The sequence below is a fragment of the Phyllostomus hastatus genome, unplaced genomic scaffold (assembly GCF_019186645.2).
Source record: "Phyllostomus hastatus isolate PE091 unplaced genomic scaffold, TTU_PhHast_1.1 phas_scaffold_46, whole genome shotgun sequence".
Classification (NCBI taxonomy): domain Eukaryota; kingdom Metazoa; phylum Chordata; class Mammalia; order Chiroptera; family Phyllostomidae; genus Phyllostomus; species Phyllostomus hastatus.
This window is the reverse complement of record NW_025334032.1, coordinates 5,748,138-5,764,244: the sequence shown is the minus strand read 5'-3', so window position 1 is coordinate 5,764,244 and position 16,107 is coordinate 5,748,138. Positions and strand designations below refer to the sequence as shown.

General features: G+C 37.6%; 1 protein-coding gene across 1 annotated transcript in view; it reads right to left on the bottom strand.

Moving 5' to 3' along the window:
* CLYBL (citramalyl-CoA lyase) overlaps positions 1-16,107 on the bottom strand; it is a 298,084-nt gene that overhangs the window by 113,660 nt on the left and 168,317 nt on the right. Inside the window, exon 2 of the mRNA XM_045821587.1 lies at positions 12,171-12,357. Coding sequence (XP_045677543.1) covers positions 12,171-12,357 — 187 coding nt within the window. The remainder of the gene's footprint in view (positions 1-12,170; positions 12,358-16,107) is intronic.

The following is a 16,107-nucleotide window of genomic DNA, read 5'->3' as shown; positions in this document are numbered from 1 at the left end:
GCCATGGGAAGGTGCCTCATGGCTCTGGATTAACTGGAGATTGTGGTGGCAACACAGCTGACGGTGCTAGAAGCCTGAATCACGAACTTCTACTTCTTTTCCTGAGATACGTACCCTGGACTGGGCAAAAGGGATGAGGAAGGACTGTGTGCATTTGTGGGTATTCTAAAGAACTTCAGTATTCAATGAAGACATTAAGCCATAACTCTAAGCCTGTACAACTCTTAATAACTCCTTTCCTTTTCACCAATCTCTGGCATTGAGAGATGTCTTTTCTCTGCAGGCAAAGTGAACCTAATACAGGGGGGATCCCCAGAGAAAAAGGGGGGGTCCTTTTGGTAATAATATATCATTCACCCCCCTGGTCTGTTCTGTAACATCGGCAGAAAAGGAAAGGTAATCAGTTTATTATAGTTCAACTCGAAATAGCTTTTACACTGAATACTAATCTCATCAAAGTTACATATAATTGTACTGAGACAACTGAGAGATGGCTCACAGATCATGGGGATAGGGTGATAGTGGAGACAGAAGTAAATCCTATAGCAGGGTGTCAATATCATGCCTAAAATTGGGGGACAAATTCAAGAAGTATATTATTTAGAGGTATGCATGTGAATTCCACAAGAATAAGCTAGAAGGGGTAAAAGGGACTGTCTCTGGAGAGGGGAAATGGAATAAAAGTTAGGGGGCTGCTCCATTGAATAACTATTTGACTCTGTGTGTGAGAATGAACTTCAGACTAATTTTGTTCAGGTTCATAATAATTTTTAAAAATAATGTGTACTTTACTTTTGGCAAATTGGCACACCATATTCTCTGAAGGGCCATCTTACTATAAAATGGATACATTTCAACAAAAGTACTTTTTAATGCATTACTGGGATCTTAAGAATGTAAGATAATTTTCTAGAGGCCAATGTAAAACAGCAACAACAACAAAAAAGGGTTGAATTCTGATTTATGTAAGGTCAGAATAATAAGAAAGCTAGGAACCAAAAGCCTCTGTCAGACATGGTATAAGATTCTAAGCCCAAGACAGCTGCAAAGATGGAAAAAATAAACTGTGACTTTAGATTAGCACTGCCCTTGCCTCCAAGCAGAAGCAAACACAAATTCTCTTTGGAGGAAAACCTTCCCACTCAGGCTCTTATAATTACCAAGAATTAATTACAATCAATATGATTTCATAGCATAAGTATAAGTCAGCAAACAACAAAAGCAAATTAGATGCAAATATCATGGAATTTTCACATTCAGCATATATGAAAAAGAATCAAATAGACCCTGCCCAGATAGCTCAGTTGATTAGAGTGTCCTTCCAATATGCCAAGGTTGTGGGTTTGATCCCTTGTGAGGGCACACACACAAATTAACCAATAAATGCATAAATAAGTAGGTTGCGAGTTTAGTCCCTGGTCAGGACATGTATGGAAGGCAACCAATTGATGCTTCTCTCTCACATCAATATTTCTCTCTGCCTCTCTTTGCCACCCTCTTCCCCTCTCTCTAAAATCAATAAGCATGTCCTTGGGTGAGGATTAGAAAAAAATGTATAAGTAAGTGGAAGAACAAATTGATGTTTCTCTCTTCCTCCATCTCTCTCTTATTTCCTCTGTCTCTAAAATCAATTCTTCTTACTTTTTTTAAAAAAGGTTTTATTTATCTATTTTTAGAGAGAGGGGAAGGGAAGGAGAAAGAGAGGGAGAGAAACATCTATGTGTGGTTGCCTCTCGCATGTCCCCTAACTGGGGACCTTGCCTGCAGCCCAGGCCTGTGCCCTGACTGGGAATTGAACCCTGTGACCCTTTGGTTCATAGCACAGAGCTCAATCCACTGACCTACACCAGCCAGGGTTAAAATCAATTTTTTAAAAAGAATCAAATAGAACTTCCATATATGGAAAGTATAATGGCTAAAATTAAAAATTCAGAGGATGGGTTAAACAGATTGGACACAAATGAAAAGAAAATTAGAAAAGTGTTAATTAGACATGAAGAATTAATCAGACTATAGCACAGTGAGAAAAGGAGACAGAATGAAAAGTTATTAAGAGACAAAGAGCATAGAATAAAAAGCTTCTAAATATGTCTATTTGTCATCTCTGAAGGAGAATATAGAAAGGATCAAATATAAGTGACATTTAAAGTACTAGGGGTGATATTTTATAGAACTGATAAAAGACATGAATCCACAAATATAGAAAAAAGTAAACTATACCATGTGTAGGAAGAAAGGGAAATAGGAGGGAAGAAGAAAGAAGTAAACTCCAGTCACCATTTTAGTAAACCTTCTGTACACCAAAGACAAAGATCTTAAAAACCAGTCAAACACGAAAAGACAAGTAACAGTTTTTAGATGAAAATGAACTTCTCAATAGCAGTAATAGTAACCAGAAGACAATGAAATAATATCTTCAAATTTCTGAGAGAAAATAATTGTCAATCTAGATCTGTCTATCCAGACTAACAATAAAGATATTTTCAAATAAACCACAACTGTGAGAGCTTACCATCAACAAACCTTCACTACAGGGAAATTCTGGAGGATGAACATCAGGAGAGAGGAAGGTGAACTGAGAAAGAAGGTCTGAGATACATGAAAAAATAGAGAAAGTAGTAAAATATGTAGATTAAGGTAAATAATTACTAGATATATTAAATAATGATGATAATAATAATGTAAAATTCATAGGTTTAAAGAGATACTGGGTAAGATCTGGCCAACATGGAGGTATAGGTAGAAATGCTTCACTTCCTTGCACAACAAAAAGAAGGATAACAACCATTTTAAAAACAAAATATAACCAAAACTGCCAGAATATCAAACGGCATGGAAATCAGACAACCAAAGAGTTAAAGAAAAAAACATTCACCCAGATGAGAAGTGGGGGCAGAGAGGATGCACAGCAAGGTGGCAAACCAGGTGTGATTTCCCACGTTTGTGTGCAGATAAGCCAGGAGGAACAACTGGGGAGGGAGACAAACTATGCAACCCAGGGTTCCAGAGTAAGGAAATAAAGACTCAAAGGCTCTGGCTGAAAAAACTTGTGGGGGTTGAGCACAGGAGAAACTCCTAGGATCACAGGAAAGTCCGTTGGAGGGGCCCACAGGATCCTAGGATATACAGAAGTCCAACCCCCCCCCCGCCAGGAATCAGCACCAGAAGGGCCCAATTTGCTTGTGGAAAGTGAGGGAAATGATGGAAAGATGGGCAAGAGCCAAGCAAGCAAGTGGAATTGTTCCCTCTCTGACCAACCCCCACATAACAGCACCACAACATGCTCTGGCCTGGCAAATGCCTAAGGCCCTACCCCTTACAACATAACAGGTGTGCCAAGACAAAGAAATACAACCTAAGTGAAAGAACAGATCAAAATTTGAGAAAAAGAACTAAGCAATGAGGAAATAGAAAACCTATCAGAATCAAACTGATAGTTTTGCAAAGTTCAAAAACATTAGTGATCAGTATGCTCACAGAAATGATTGAGTTCGGTCCCAAAATGAAGGAAGCTATGAAGGTTGTACAAAGTAAAATAAAGGAAAATATACAGTGAACCAACAGTGATGGGAAGGAAACCAGGGCTCAAATCAATGATTTGGAACAAAAGGAAGAAATAAACATCCAACTGGAACAGAATGAAGAAACAATTAAAAAAAACGAGGAGAGGCTGAAGAACCTCCAGGACAACTTTAAACATTCCAACATCTGAATCATAGGGGTGTCAGAAAGAGAAGAGGAAGAGCAAGAAACTGAAAATTTATTCGAACAAATAATGAAGGAGAAAGGCTTGCATGTCTAGTCCCTAATCTGGCCAAGGAACTAGACATGCAAGCCCTGATACTCAGAGTCCCAAAGAAGTTGGATCCAAGAAGAAACACACCAAAACACATCATAATTTACTCACAATTAAAGATAAGGAGAGAATCTTAAAAGCAGCAAGAGGAAAGGAGACAGTTACATACATAGGAGTGTTCATAGGACTATCAGCTGATTTCTCAAAAGAAATCTTACAGGCAAGAAGGGGCTGGAAACAAGTATTCCATGTCATGAAAAGCAAGGATCAACATCCAAGATTACTCTATTAAATTAAAATAGCAAAGCTTTAATTTAGAATGGAAGGACAGATAAAGTGCTTCCCAGATAAGGTCAAGTTCAAGGGTTCATCATCACCAAGTCCTTACTATATGAAATGTTTAACAAAAGGAACTTATCTAAGAAAAATAAGATAAAAAACTATGAACAGTAAAATGACAACAAACACAACTATCAACAACTGAACCTAAAGCAAAAGCAAAAATGAACTATGCAAACAACTAAAACAGGAAGAGAATCACAGAAATGGAGATCACATGGAGGGTTATCAGTGGGAAGGGGAGAAGGGAGAATGGGGTTAAAGGTACAGGGAATAAGAAGCATAATTGATAGGCACAAAATAGATGGGGGGAGGTTAAGAATAGTATAGGAATTGGAGAAGCCAAAGAACTTATATGTACAACACATGGACATGAACTAAGTGAGGTGAGGGCAGGATTGCTAGAGATTGGTGGAGTGTGGGGTGAAGGGGGATAAAGGGGAGAAGAAATTGGGACAACTATAATAACATAATCAATAAAATATACATTAAAAATAATTGCAGTTGAATAATACTAAAGATATTGGGCAAAATAACAAACTTCAAGGAATATGTTTGAATTTCATGTTTTCTAAAATTCTTATATTGTCCAGGATGAAGATACCAGTTAATTTTAGGCTTTATTAAGTATACCTGGTAAAATTTCAAGAGTAACCAACATCAGTTAGAAATACAGTCACAACTTCTAACTTTGAAGAGTGAAAAATGGACTGATGAAAAATAAACCAAAAAAGTCAAATATCTTTAAAAGGCAAAAAAAATATATGAGAGAAAGAAACAGAATAGGCAAGAAAAACAGGACAAAATATAATGGTATATTTAAATCTAAATTGATCAGTAGTACATTAAAAGTAAGTGGATTGCTCTGCCCAGCAGGGCTCAGTGCGTTGGGAAAGGTTGCTAATTCGATTCTCAATGCACATGCCTGGGTTGCAGTCCAGGTTCTGGTTGGGGACTTGCAAGAGGCAACTGATCAATGCTCCTCTTGCACATTGATGCTTCTCTCCCTCTCTTCTGAAAATAAGTAGATAAAATCTTTCAAAAAAAGTAGATTAATGTTTGATTTAGAAAACAGAGGTTGTCCACATGGATATAAAAGTTTAAGGAATAGGAGACGTATTTAAAATATAAAGATATATAAAAGTTGAAAGCAAAAGGCTGAAAACAATATACTATGCAAATACTAATCAACCAAAAGAAAGCTGATGTATTCAAATCAGACCACAAACTTTAAAGTAAAAAGCTTTTTAGGGGATAAGGAGCATCAGTGCATAATAATAAATGATTAAATATACTACTATTATAGGAGGCTATAATAGTTTTACATTTGTATATACCTAACAATATAGGCTCAAACTATAAGCAGCAAAAATTGATAGAGCTACAAACTGGCAAACTTTCCACAGGAGAGTAAATTTAAACTAGCTTCAGTAACTGATACATCAAGCAAATGAAAATCAATAGAGATTTGATTATTTTAACAACATGATTAACATAACTAACAACATAATTAACTTGGTATACTGAAAAAAATATAGGATTCTGCATCTAGTAAACAAAATATACACATTGTTCTTAAGCACACATGAAACACTTACAAAAATGGTTTATGTATTAGGCCATAAAGTAGAACTCAACAAATCTGCAAAAATCAGCATCATTCAGATCACATTCTGTAACCACCATCAATTAAGCAAGAAGTTCGTAACAAATATGTAAATTAAAATATCTTCTATACACTTGGAAATTTTAAAATTGTAAGTCCCTGCTGCTCAAACTGTGGTCTTTGGACTACTCTTGGTCCACACACTCTGAGGTAAGTGGGCACACAATGCCCACACCACTAAGGTAAGTAAGAAATGGGGAGTATAAGTTTAGAAACTTTTATAGCACTTGACATTACTGTGACACCCAAGCAGCATTTAATTTTCTAGCAATTCTTTCCTTTTTGGATTTTGCCAAAGTGTAAGTCCATAATAGATTGGAAATATTTAAAAAATAAAACCAAATAACAACCAATAAAAATAACCAAACTAGTTCTTCATCACAGAGAATTTGGGAAGTACTCTTATGTATTTCATGGCTCAATCAAGAGATAAAATGGAAATTAAAAAATACTTAAAACCAAATGATAATAAAATGTATGCATTCTTAAAGACCTATCTTGTTAGATTATAGTTATTTACTTTTTTCCCCCGTTTCCCCAGCAGCCTTTGACTTGTCCAAGTTTAGAGACCATGCAATTTTTGTTCCCCTCCTGCTGCCATGATCCCTGTTTGTATAGGTACTCAGTGCTTATTTAAATATTGAGTGTTTAGCCCTGAGTGGTGTGGCTCAGCTGGTTGAGCATCACCCCCTAAACCAAAGGGATGCTGGTTCAATTCCTGGTCAGGGCACATGCCTGAGTTGTAGGTTCAGTACAGGAGACAACTGATTGGTGATTCTTTGTCACATCAATGTTTTCTCTCTTTCTTCCCCTTTCTCTAAAGTAAATAAATTCCTTAAAAAAACCATTATTAAGAGGTGACTTCAAGAAAGAAAAAGGAGTATGAATAAAAATAAATGAAATGTCAAAAAAAAGAATATGAGGTATGTGAGAAGTGTCAGACTTATCTGAACACTGCAAATGAACTGAAGTCCCTAGTTCTAAACAGATTACAATCAGAATACTGAAATAATTCACAGATATGAACACAGAACTCCTGTCAATCTTTGAAAAACCATGGGGTACACAATGGTAACAAAAGAGAAAGAGAAGTCAGGGTTAATTATGGATTATGCTGACAGATGAGGCTGAGGCTGATTACTGGCAAAAGATACAAATGTTGGTTCTGCTGTTTAATAGCACTGTGACCTTGGGCATATTTCAAAACTTGGCTGTAAAGATTCAATGAAGTAAGATACATAAAGCATTTAATATAGCACCGCTTACATAGAAAACTCTCAGTAAATTATATCTTATTACCATTTTTGTGTCTCCACATTTCAAAAAGAGGGCAGTAACAACTAGATACTGACATGGGTTTTTCAAGATCAAGTCTCATCAATCCAAGTCTCATCACTTTTCTGGCAAGGTAGAGGAGAACGTATTCCTAGAGAGGTAGATAAGGAAGGTCTACTCATTTTGAAATGACACTAGAAAAAAATCTCTTATAATATCCTTGTGAAAAGATTAAATTTTAGGAGAGCTGTGTGATTGAATAACTATATTCACAGTACTGATTCATGAACTTGACCTCTCCATGCCTTAGTTGCCTTATCAGTAGAAGGAGTATAATTGCACCTCACTGGATTGTTATGCAAACTAATGCGCTTAGAACAGTGCCTGGCATTTAGTCAGCACTACATACATGCATGTTGAATAAATTAGAACAGAAGTTTCTAGTGGCATACTTGTGCAGCACCTGGCACCAATTTCCTTAATGTTTCCATCAGAAATTTGTTAAATTTTCATACGGTATGCTTGTCAAATGCTCAGATAATATAAATGCTAGATGATGAAATCAAAATCCAAAAATTTCTTGACAGGGCAGGGCTATTAAATGAGATATATGAGATAAAATTAAATCCTGGATAAGGATTTTAAGAAAAACAATTTTTTTTACAAGTACTAGCCTGGCTTGCCAGAACTTTACGTGGATAAGAAAGGGAAATTTAGTTCACTAAAAGCTCATGCTCTTGCTGGTGTGGCTGAGTGGATTGAACACCATCCTTCAAACCAAAAGGCTGCCGGTTTGATTCCCTGTTATAGGGCGTATTACTGGATGCAGGTCAGATCCCCAGGTGGGGACATGTGGGAGGCAGCTGATCCATGTTTCTCTCCTGTTCTTTCTCCCTCTCTTCCCCTCTCTCTAAAAATAAATAAATTAAAAATTAAAAAATGCTCAGCATGCATAAAACTGTGTCTAGCAATTAATGCAAAGTTTAAGTGTATTAGGTTGCAGAGCTGTAGTGTCCTGATGAAGACATAGATGCCAAGATGGTGGGCACATTGCCCATCATAAACTCTTCTCTCCCCTTCCCGTCTTTAGGTTCTTCTTAAGTAGTGGCTCTGAGTACAAGAAGGAGCTGATGACCACAGATGAATAGGAAGGAAATATAAAGCAATAATAGACCATATTTCTAACTCATTAGAATGGCAGGAAACATACTCAGGTGAGTATGTTAAGACAGCCTCAAGATTTGTAAAGAAATATAATTAGAAGTTTATCAGGGCACCTAATGGCTCACTGTGTTACACGCTAAAATAAATTCCCGTCTAAACATGATTATTACAGGATTTATCTGCTCTATTTCCTATAGGAAATCAAGATACTCACAGGCATTTAATCAAATTTTTTCCTCCTAATAATCTGTCCCTGACAAAAGAAGATTTTTGCCATCCCACACTATAGAAAAGAAATTGAGGCAAAGAAGTAAATAGAATTGCCTTGGGTCTCAGAAAACTGGAATTACAATTTAGCACCTACTCTTAGGGTGCACAGTATGAGCTTTAGAAGCAAGCATACTAGAATCACATTACAGCCTTCAAGAAAAAGCTGATTTATCTTAATCTCTGGGAGAGAGATTAATTGTATTTTCCTTAAAACATGCCAAAGACCTTGAATAAACACTTTGGATTCCACATGTTTATTCTAATATTTTTCCAAATACTTAGAAATCCTTTGTTTGATGATTAGGAAGATGCTAGAAATTAACTTAAAAAACTAAAGCAAGTATTAGTTTGCTAGAATCTCCAAGGAAAAAAATAATAAAAAAAGTTGTATCATATGCTCACAGCATTCACCTAGGACACGAAACTATAAAATAAGCATTAATTAAGATGGTCCCTCTGTTCCCCAGCCCCATAATCTGTTTCCAGCCCAACCTCACTGTCTGGGGATTGCATAGATAAAGGTTAAGTGAAAGCATTTTTTAAATAAAAAGGTCCCATGCATACATTAGTTATTCTTATAATGATTTACATATTTCACCTCATTATTGAAAAAAATTTTTGTTCATTATAAAAACCTGGAAAATAAAGTTAAGCAAACCACAATGAATCAAAAGTACCCACTATGCTAAGAATCTTGTGTACTTGTTTAAAACTGGATATTTTCTAAGACTCATTTTATTGGTTAGGCCATGAGAAAATCAGCCAAATGCTGTATCCTTAAGGATCTGTGCTCAGATTCCCTTTACCTAACTGGTAAAAAATGATAACTTATCCACAGAAAATTATCTTTCATTTTCTTGGCACTTGTCTCAGTAGAGTTAAGGCTACTACTTAATATACTTGGTGGTAAAAAGAAGAAATAAATTCCTAATTGTTTCTTACTGGCCTGAAAAATTTACACTACATTTCTAGGATTAAGTCATTTATCCAAACTAGCAAATATCATGGGCAAAATGGATTGTGACTATTTATTTGTACACACACATAGTCTCAAGTGCTAGAGGTCATGATTTTAAATACATTTTGTTGGATTCTTCCTTTCTCTTGAACAAAAGACATACACACTGAGAAACCATACAAGAGCTGAGTCAAGAATAGATTAGTAATCACCTGGCTGGTGTGGCTCAGTGGGCTGAGTGCCAGCCTGTGAACCAAAGGGTCACTGGTTTGATTCCCAGTCAGGGCACATGCCTAGGTTTTGGGCCAGGTTCCTAGTTGGAGGTGCAAGAGAGGCAACTGATTGATGTCTCTCACACATTGATGTTTCTTTCCCTCTCTGTTTTCCTCCCTTCCCCTCTCCAAAAAAATAAATAAACAGAGAACTTCTGGCCAAGATGGAAATGTAGGTAGATACACTTTGCTTCCTCACACAACCAAAAGAAGGACAACAACAAATTTAAAAACAAAAAATAACCAGAACTGACAGAAAATCGAACTATATGGAAGTTTGATAACAAAGGACTTAAAGAAGAAACATTCATCCAGACCAGTAGGAGGGGTGGAGATGGGAGGCCAGGGTGGAAAGGACCAGAGGCAAGGCAGAGGCTGGAGGACTGGGGCAGGCAAGGTGGCTGCTGGTGGAGTGGGCATCCCCACATTCGAATGTGGATAAATTGGGAAGGACAAATGGGGAGCAAGGCAGACCACACAATGCAGGGTTCCAGGGGGGAGAAATAAAGCCTCAAAAACTCTGTCTGAGAAAACCTGTGGGGATTGAGGCAGCAGGAGAAACACCCAGCCTCACAGGACAGTTTGTTGGAAAGAACCACAGGGTCCTAGAACATACATAAACCCACCCACCCACCCAGGAATGAGCATCAGAAGGGACAAATTTGCTTGCAGGCAGTGGAGGAAGTGACTGAAAGCTGGAGGAGAGCTGAGCAAGCAGCATTGTTCTCTCTCAGACCCTGCCCCACATATAGCACCACAACACAGCAATGTCAGTTGCCCCATCCTGGTGGACACCTAAGGCTCCACCCCTTATTACATAACAGACATGCCAAGACAAAAAATATGGCCCATATGAAAGAACAGATCAAAGCTCCAGAAAAAAATACAACTAAGTGATGAAGAAGATGACCAACCTACCAGATGCAGAGTTCAAAACACTGGTAATCAGGATGCTCACAGAATTGGTTGAGTATGGTCACAAAATAAAGGAAAAAGTGAAGGCTATGAAAAGTGAAATGAAGGAAAATGTATCGGGAACCAACAGAAAAGGGAGGCAAAATGGGACTCAAATCAATGGTTTGGAGCAGAAGGAAGAAATAAACATTCAACCAGAACAGAATGAAGAAACAAGAATTCAAAAAAATGAGGAGACTATCTGTAACCAGAGGGGAGGGGAGAGGAAAATAATGGGGGAAAGAAGGGAAAGGATTGTCAAAGAATGTGTATGAAGGCCCCATGGACAAAGCCAAAGGGGGATAGGATTGAGGGCAAGAGGTGGGGGTTGGTGGAGTGGTGGCGGGAAAATGGAGACAACTGCATTTGAATATTAATTTTAAAAAATGATTAAAAATGCAAAAAGAAAAAAATTAAGAGAGGCTTTGGAACCTCTGGGACAACTTTAAACATTCCAATACTTGAATCATAGGGATACCAGAAGGATAAGAAGAACAGGAAATTGAAAACTTATTTGAACAAATAATGAAGGAAAACTTCCCCAGTCTGTCCAAAGAACTAGACATGCAAGTTGAGGAAGCTCAGAGAGTGCCAAAGAAGTTGGACCCAAGGAAGTACACACCAAGGCACCTCATAATTACATTACCCAAGATCAAAGATAAGGAGAGAATCTTAAAAGCAGCAAGAAAAAAGGAGACAGTTACCTACAAAGGAGTTCCCATAAGGCTATCAGCTGACTTCTCAAAAGAAACTTTACAGGCAAGAAAAGGCTGGAAACAAGTATTCCAAGTCATGAAAGGCAAGGATCTACATCCAAGATGACTATTTCCAGCAAAGCTTTAATTTAGAATAGAAGGGCAGATAAAGTGCTTCCCAGATAAGGGCAAGTTCCAGGAGTTCATCATCACCAAGTCCTTATTATATGAAATGTTAAAGGGCCTCAGCTAAGAAAAAGAAGGTGAAAATATGAACAGCAAACTCACAATTATCAACAACTGAACCTAAAACAAAACAAAAATGAACTAAGCAAGTAACTAGAACAGGAAAAGAATCACAAAAATGAACATCACATGGAGGGTTATCAAGTGGGGAGGCGGAGGAGGAAGAATGGTGGAAAAGGCACAGGGAATAAGAAGCATAAATGATGTATACAAACTAGACAGGGGGAGGTGAAGAGTAGTATGGGAAATGCAGAAGTCAAAGAACTTAAATTTATGAGCCATGGACACGAACTAAGGTGGGGGAATGGCTACAGGGCAGAGGAGAATAAAGGGGAGAAAAAATGGGACAAGTGTAACAGCATAATCAATAAAATATATTTTTAAAAATAAATAAATATTTTTAAAAGGATAGATTAGTAATCAGCAAAAGGGAAAAACAGTAAAATCTTTCTGAATAGTTAGCAAATGCTACCAGGAGAGCACCAAATTTCAATACCTTTCTTTTTCCCATCCTAAGAAAAAATTATTTCATTACCTTTTTGTTCATAGCTACACCATCCTCACAGTCGAGCACTGCACAATCAACATTCAGGGACGGAATCTTCTTTATTTTCTTTTCTTCATTTCCAGGTACATAGAGCACTGCCCTCCGAGGAATGTACTTGTGATTGGGTGAGGAACTATATCCAAGCCTGGGCACATCAGCTGCCAGAGATGCTTTCCTGCAGGAGACATAATTGGGATTAGTCCAGAACAGAATTCATTTACAAATTTTTGAAAAACCTGATTTTGATGCAAAATTAAAATAGAAAACACAGATACCCTTTTAAAATTATGGCAGAATGCAATCACACATAACAGTCAGGAAAACAATAACAACAGAAATAACCAAGAAAACAAAATGTCATTTGACTGAGGTTTAAAAATATATAACACTGTTTAGTGACACAGTTTTCTGAGAAAAGAAGGAGAGTATACCTATTTCGTCCAGGAAAAAAAAACTTTCAGTATTAGCATATTGTCTAGATATCATCCATGGAGAAAAAGGAGACATTTATATCCAAAAGTTCCTAAATAACAACACTATCCACAATTATATGAAAGTAAAAAGATAGAAAACAAAAAAATATGTAAGCATAAGTCTTTTCCAGTAGATTATTAAATGATTCAAGTTCAGTTTTGTCTTTTTTTAAAGATTTTATTTATTTTTAGAGAGAAGAAGAGAAACATCAATGTGTGGTTGCCTACCACACACCCCCTACTGGGAGCCTAGCCTGCAACCCAGGCTTGTGCCCTAATTGGGAATCAAACTGGCGATGCTTTGGTTCACAGGCCAGCACTCAATCTACTGAGCCGCACCAATAAGGGCTCAAGTTTAGTTTAAATAACAAAGATAGTTGGTCATAGTTGGTCACTTCTTGAGTAGAGAGGACAGTTAACGAGAAAAGACCATTACTAGCTCTGCAATTGTGGGCAACTTAATTACTGGAAACTTCAGATTCTTCATTATAAAAATAATACTCATTTTGCAGGATGTTGAAAGGATTATGAAACAGGAAATAATGCATCTGAAGCATTTAGCCAGAGCTTAGAAGATTCTAGCTCCTTATGTGGTGGTGGGCACAGCAAGAGGAGTTAGTAGCTGCTGGTGTTGTTAATGGAGAAACTTGAGCTGTCAGTAACTCTGGCCTGCTTCTAAATTCTGTGCTCTCCTCCTTTTCCTACTGTACTCAGTCTGGCCTCCTAAGGAAATAAGAGAAGTTGGCTAGAAGCTCCACTGGCTCACAGTAGCCCTCATCCCTCACCTAGTCCACAGCTTGATCCTGAGGAAATCAAGTTTTAGCCCATAATAAAGCCCGTAAACGAAGGTGAAACCAGCTTTTATCTGGGGACCTGGCCCGCAACCCAGGCATGTGCCCTGACTGAGAATTGAACAGGCAGGCCCATGCTTAATCCACTGAGCTACACCAGCTAGGGCTAACTTTAGCCTTGATAGCAGAACCAGTCCTTTGCTGGTTCTGGTTTGCTTATCTGAAAATCAGGACCAGTTACATAATTTGCAGCACCCACTGTAAAATCAAAATGCGGGGCCCCTTGTTCAAAGTTTATTTGAAATTTCAAGATGGAGATAGAAGAACATTAAACTAAGCAATGGATTCTTCTAAGCCCAGTCACACATCCATGCCTGTCTTTCCCAAAATAGACAAAGATAAATGTCACAAAGCTCCAGTTGAGGAAAGGTTAAAGCCCTAGAAAATTGGTAATGCTCTGTTTACTCTACCCTGGCTAAGTAAGATCATCCTTTTCAAAAATATGTCAGCTATACTCTTCACAAAAGCTCTTTTTGGTAGTTATCCTAAGTTAATGTCATCAATTATTTCAAATGGTTATCATATTTTGCCATGGTTAATGACCTTCTGACAATGTATCTCAAGAAAAATCACTATCTCCTGTGGGGGCTCCCTCATTCTTCCCTGCAGCCAATCTTCATACTGAATTTTGAGTCTGAGTCTTAATTTTTTACAAATAAGCACTGTGCTATGTGAGGTATGATAAGATATAGACAGGTTTTAGGAGTGTACATGTCAGTGTATAAAGGACACATGGACAAAGCAAAAGGGGGGTAGGATCAAGGGTGGGAAGTAGGGATGGGTGGGGTGCGAGGAGAGGGTGAGAAATGGGGAAAATGGAGACAACTGTACTTAAACAACAATTTTTTAAAATGCCATTAATAAAAAGAGAGAAAAAATAGGTGTACATGTCTTTGAAGGCATTTTATTTAATATAAAATATATTATGGTCTGCTAATTGAAGAATGCCTGAAGTATCTGTCACCATTTTAATACTGATTGAGAATTTCTGGTTTATCTTTAAAAATGGAGAAAATATAATGATGTAAACAGCAGCAATCATATTTCACTTATCTTCCACACTGGAAATCAAAATGTTCAATATACATTTCCTCAAAAATAGCAAAAATGCTATTAAAAGAGATGAATTTTTTATTTTGCAGGAAATGCTTGGGGCAAAGAGACTTCTCATCAGGATTTGTTGTAAACACACGTGTAACAACTAAAGCAAGAATCAGAACGGCTGTAGGGGGAAGATGGTCCTTCCTGCAGCTCTCATCTCACCTTTCCTTCCCAGATGTCTCTAACAGCCTGGATGTCTGGACATCTCTGTCCCACTGGTAACTGACCTTCACTTCATGAACACTGATATTTCCTCCATGTGACATAGCCTCTTACCACCATTTTGGGTCCAGGTACTATTATCTCCAAGCATACCAAATCTCAGAGCCTGGGCTGCTCAGACGTGGCAGATGGGCCATTTGTGGCATGACAAGTAAGACCATTGTCATATGCTAAGCACTAGAGCAAGCAAATCATTCCTAGGACATTGACATAATGTATAATTTTTAAAACAGATGATCATTTAAAAAATATTCTGTCATTGTTAAAAACGTGTCTGGTTTCCCAAAGTCTTCTATAATCATCAAAATAATGTTTTGCTCATATCTTCCCCTGGTCCAAACTGTCAACAACTCCCCATTACCTACCTGATCAAGTTCAGTGTCAGCTGATATTCCATTTGTCAATTTATATCCCACTATTCATATGAAGCAACTATCCACCCAAGCAAAATGAGATTATGATTGTCTCCACAATATACTGTATTTATTCAATAAAACTGTGTCTTTGTTTCTGCTGTGCTTCTGATGGCAGTTTTTCATCTCAGTTTATTTGAACCTTATGGGTCCTTCAAGTTCAGTTCAAGATTCACTTCACCCCTGAGTCTTTTCTGACCTTTTATCTTTAAACTCATTTGTCACTCATAAGCAAAATAGAACCAGCAAAGGGTTGGTTCTGCTATCAAGACTAAAGTTAGCCCTGCCTGGTGTAGCTCAGTGGATTGAGTGTGGGCCTGCAAACCAGAGGTTGCCGGTTCTACTCCCAGTCAGGGCATATATCTGGGTTGCGGGCAAGGTCTCCAGTGGGGGGGCTCATGAGAGGCAACTACACACTGATGTTTCTCTCCCTCTCTTCCTCCTTCCCTTCTCTCTAAAAATAAATAAATAAAATCTTTTTTAAAAAGGCTAGAATCAATCAAGGTGGCTACAAGCTTTCTGGAGAGCCAAATGATGATACCAATTAAGAGACTTTAAAAAGTGAGATTTTAAAAGGTTCCTACCTTTTGACACAGTAAGTCTAAGTAATTTCACCTAATTCCTTTTAGGAGTTACTACAGACTGAAAGTTTGTGTCCCCCTACAGTTTATATGTTGGAACCTATTGCCCAATGGTATAGTATTAAGAGGAGGGGCCTTTGGAAGGTGATTAAGTCATGAGAATGAAGCCCTCATAAATGGGATTAGTACCCCTATGAAAGAGACCCCAGACTTTCTGTCAAGATGGAGGCATAGGTAAACACACCTTGCCTCCTCACACAACTACAGAAAAAAATGACAACTAG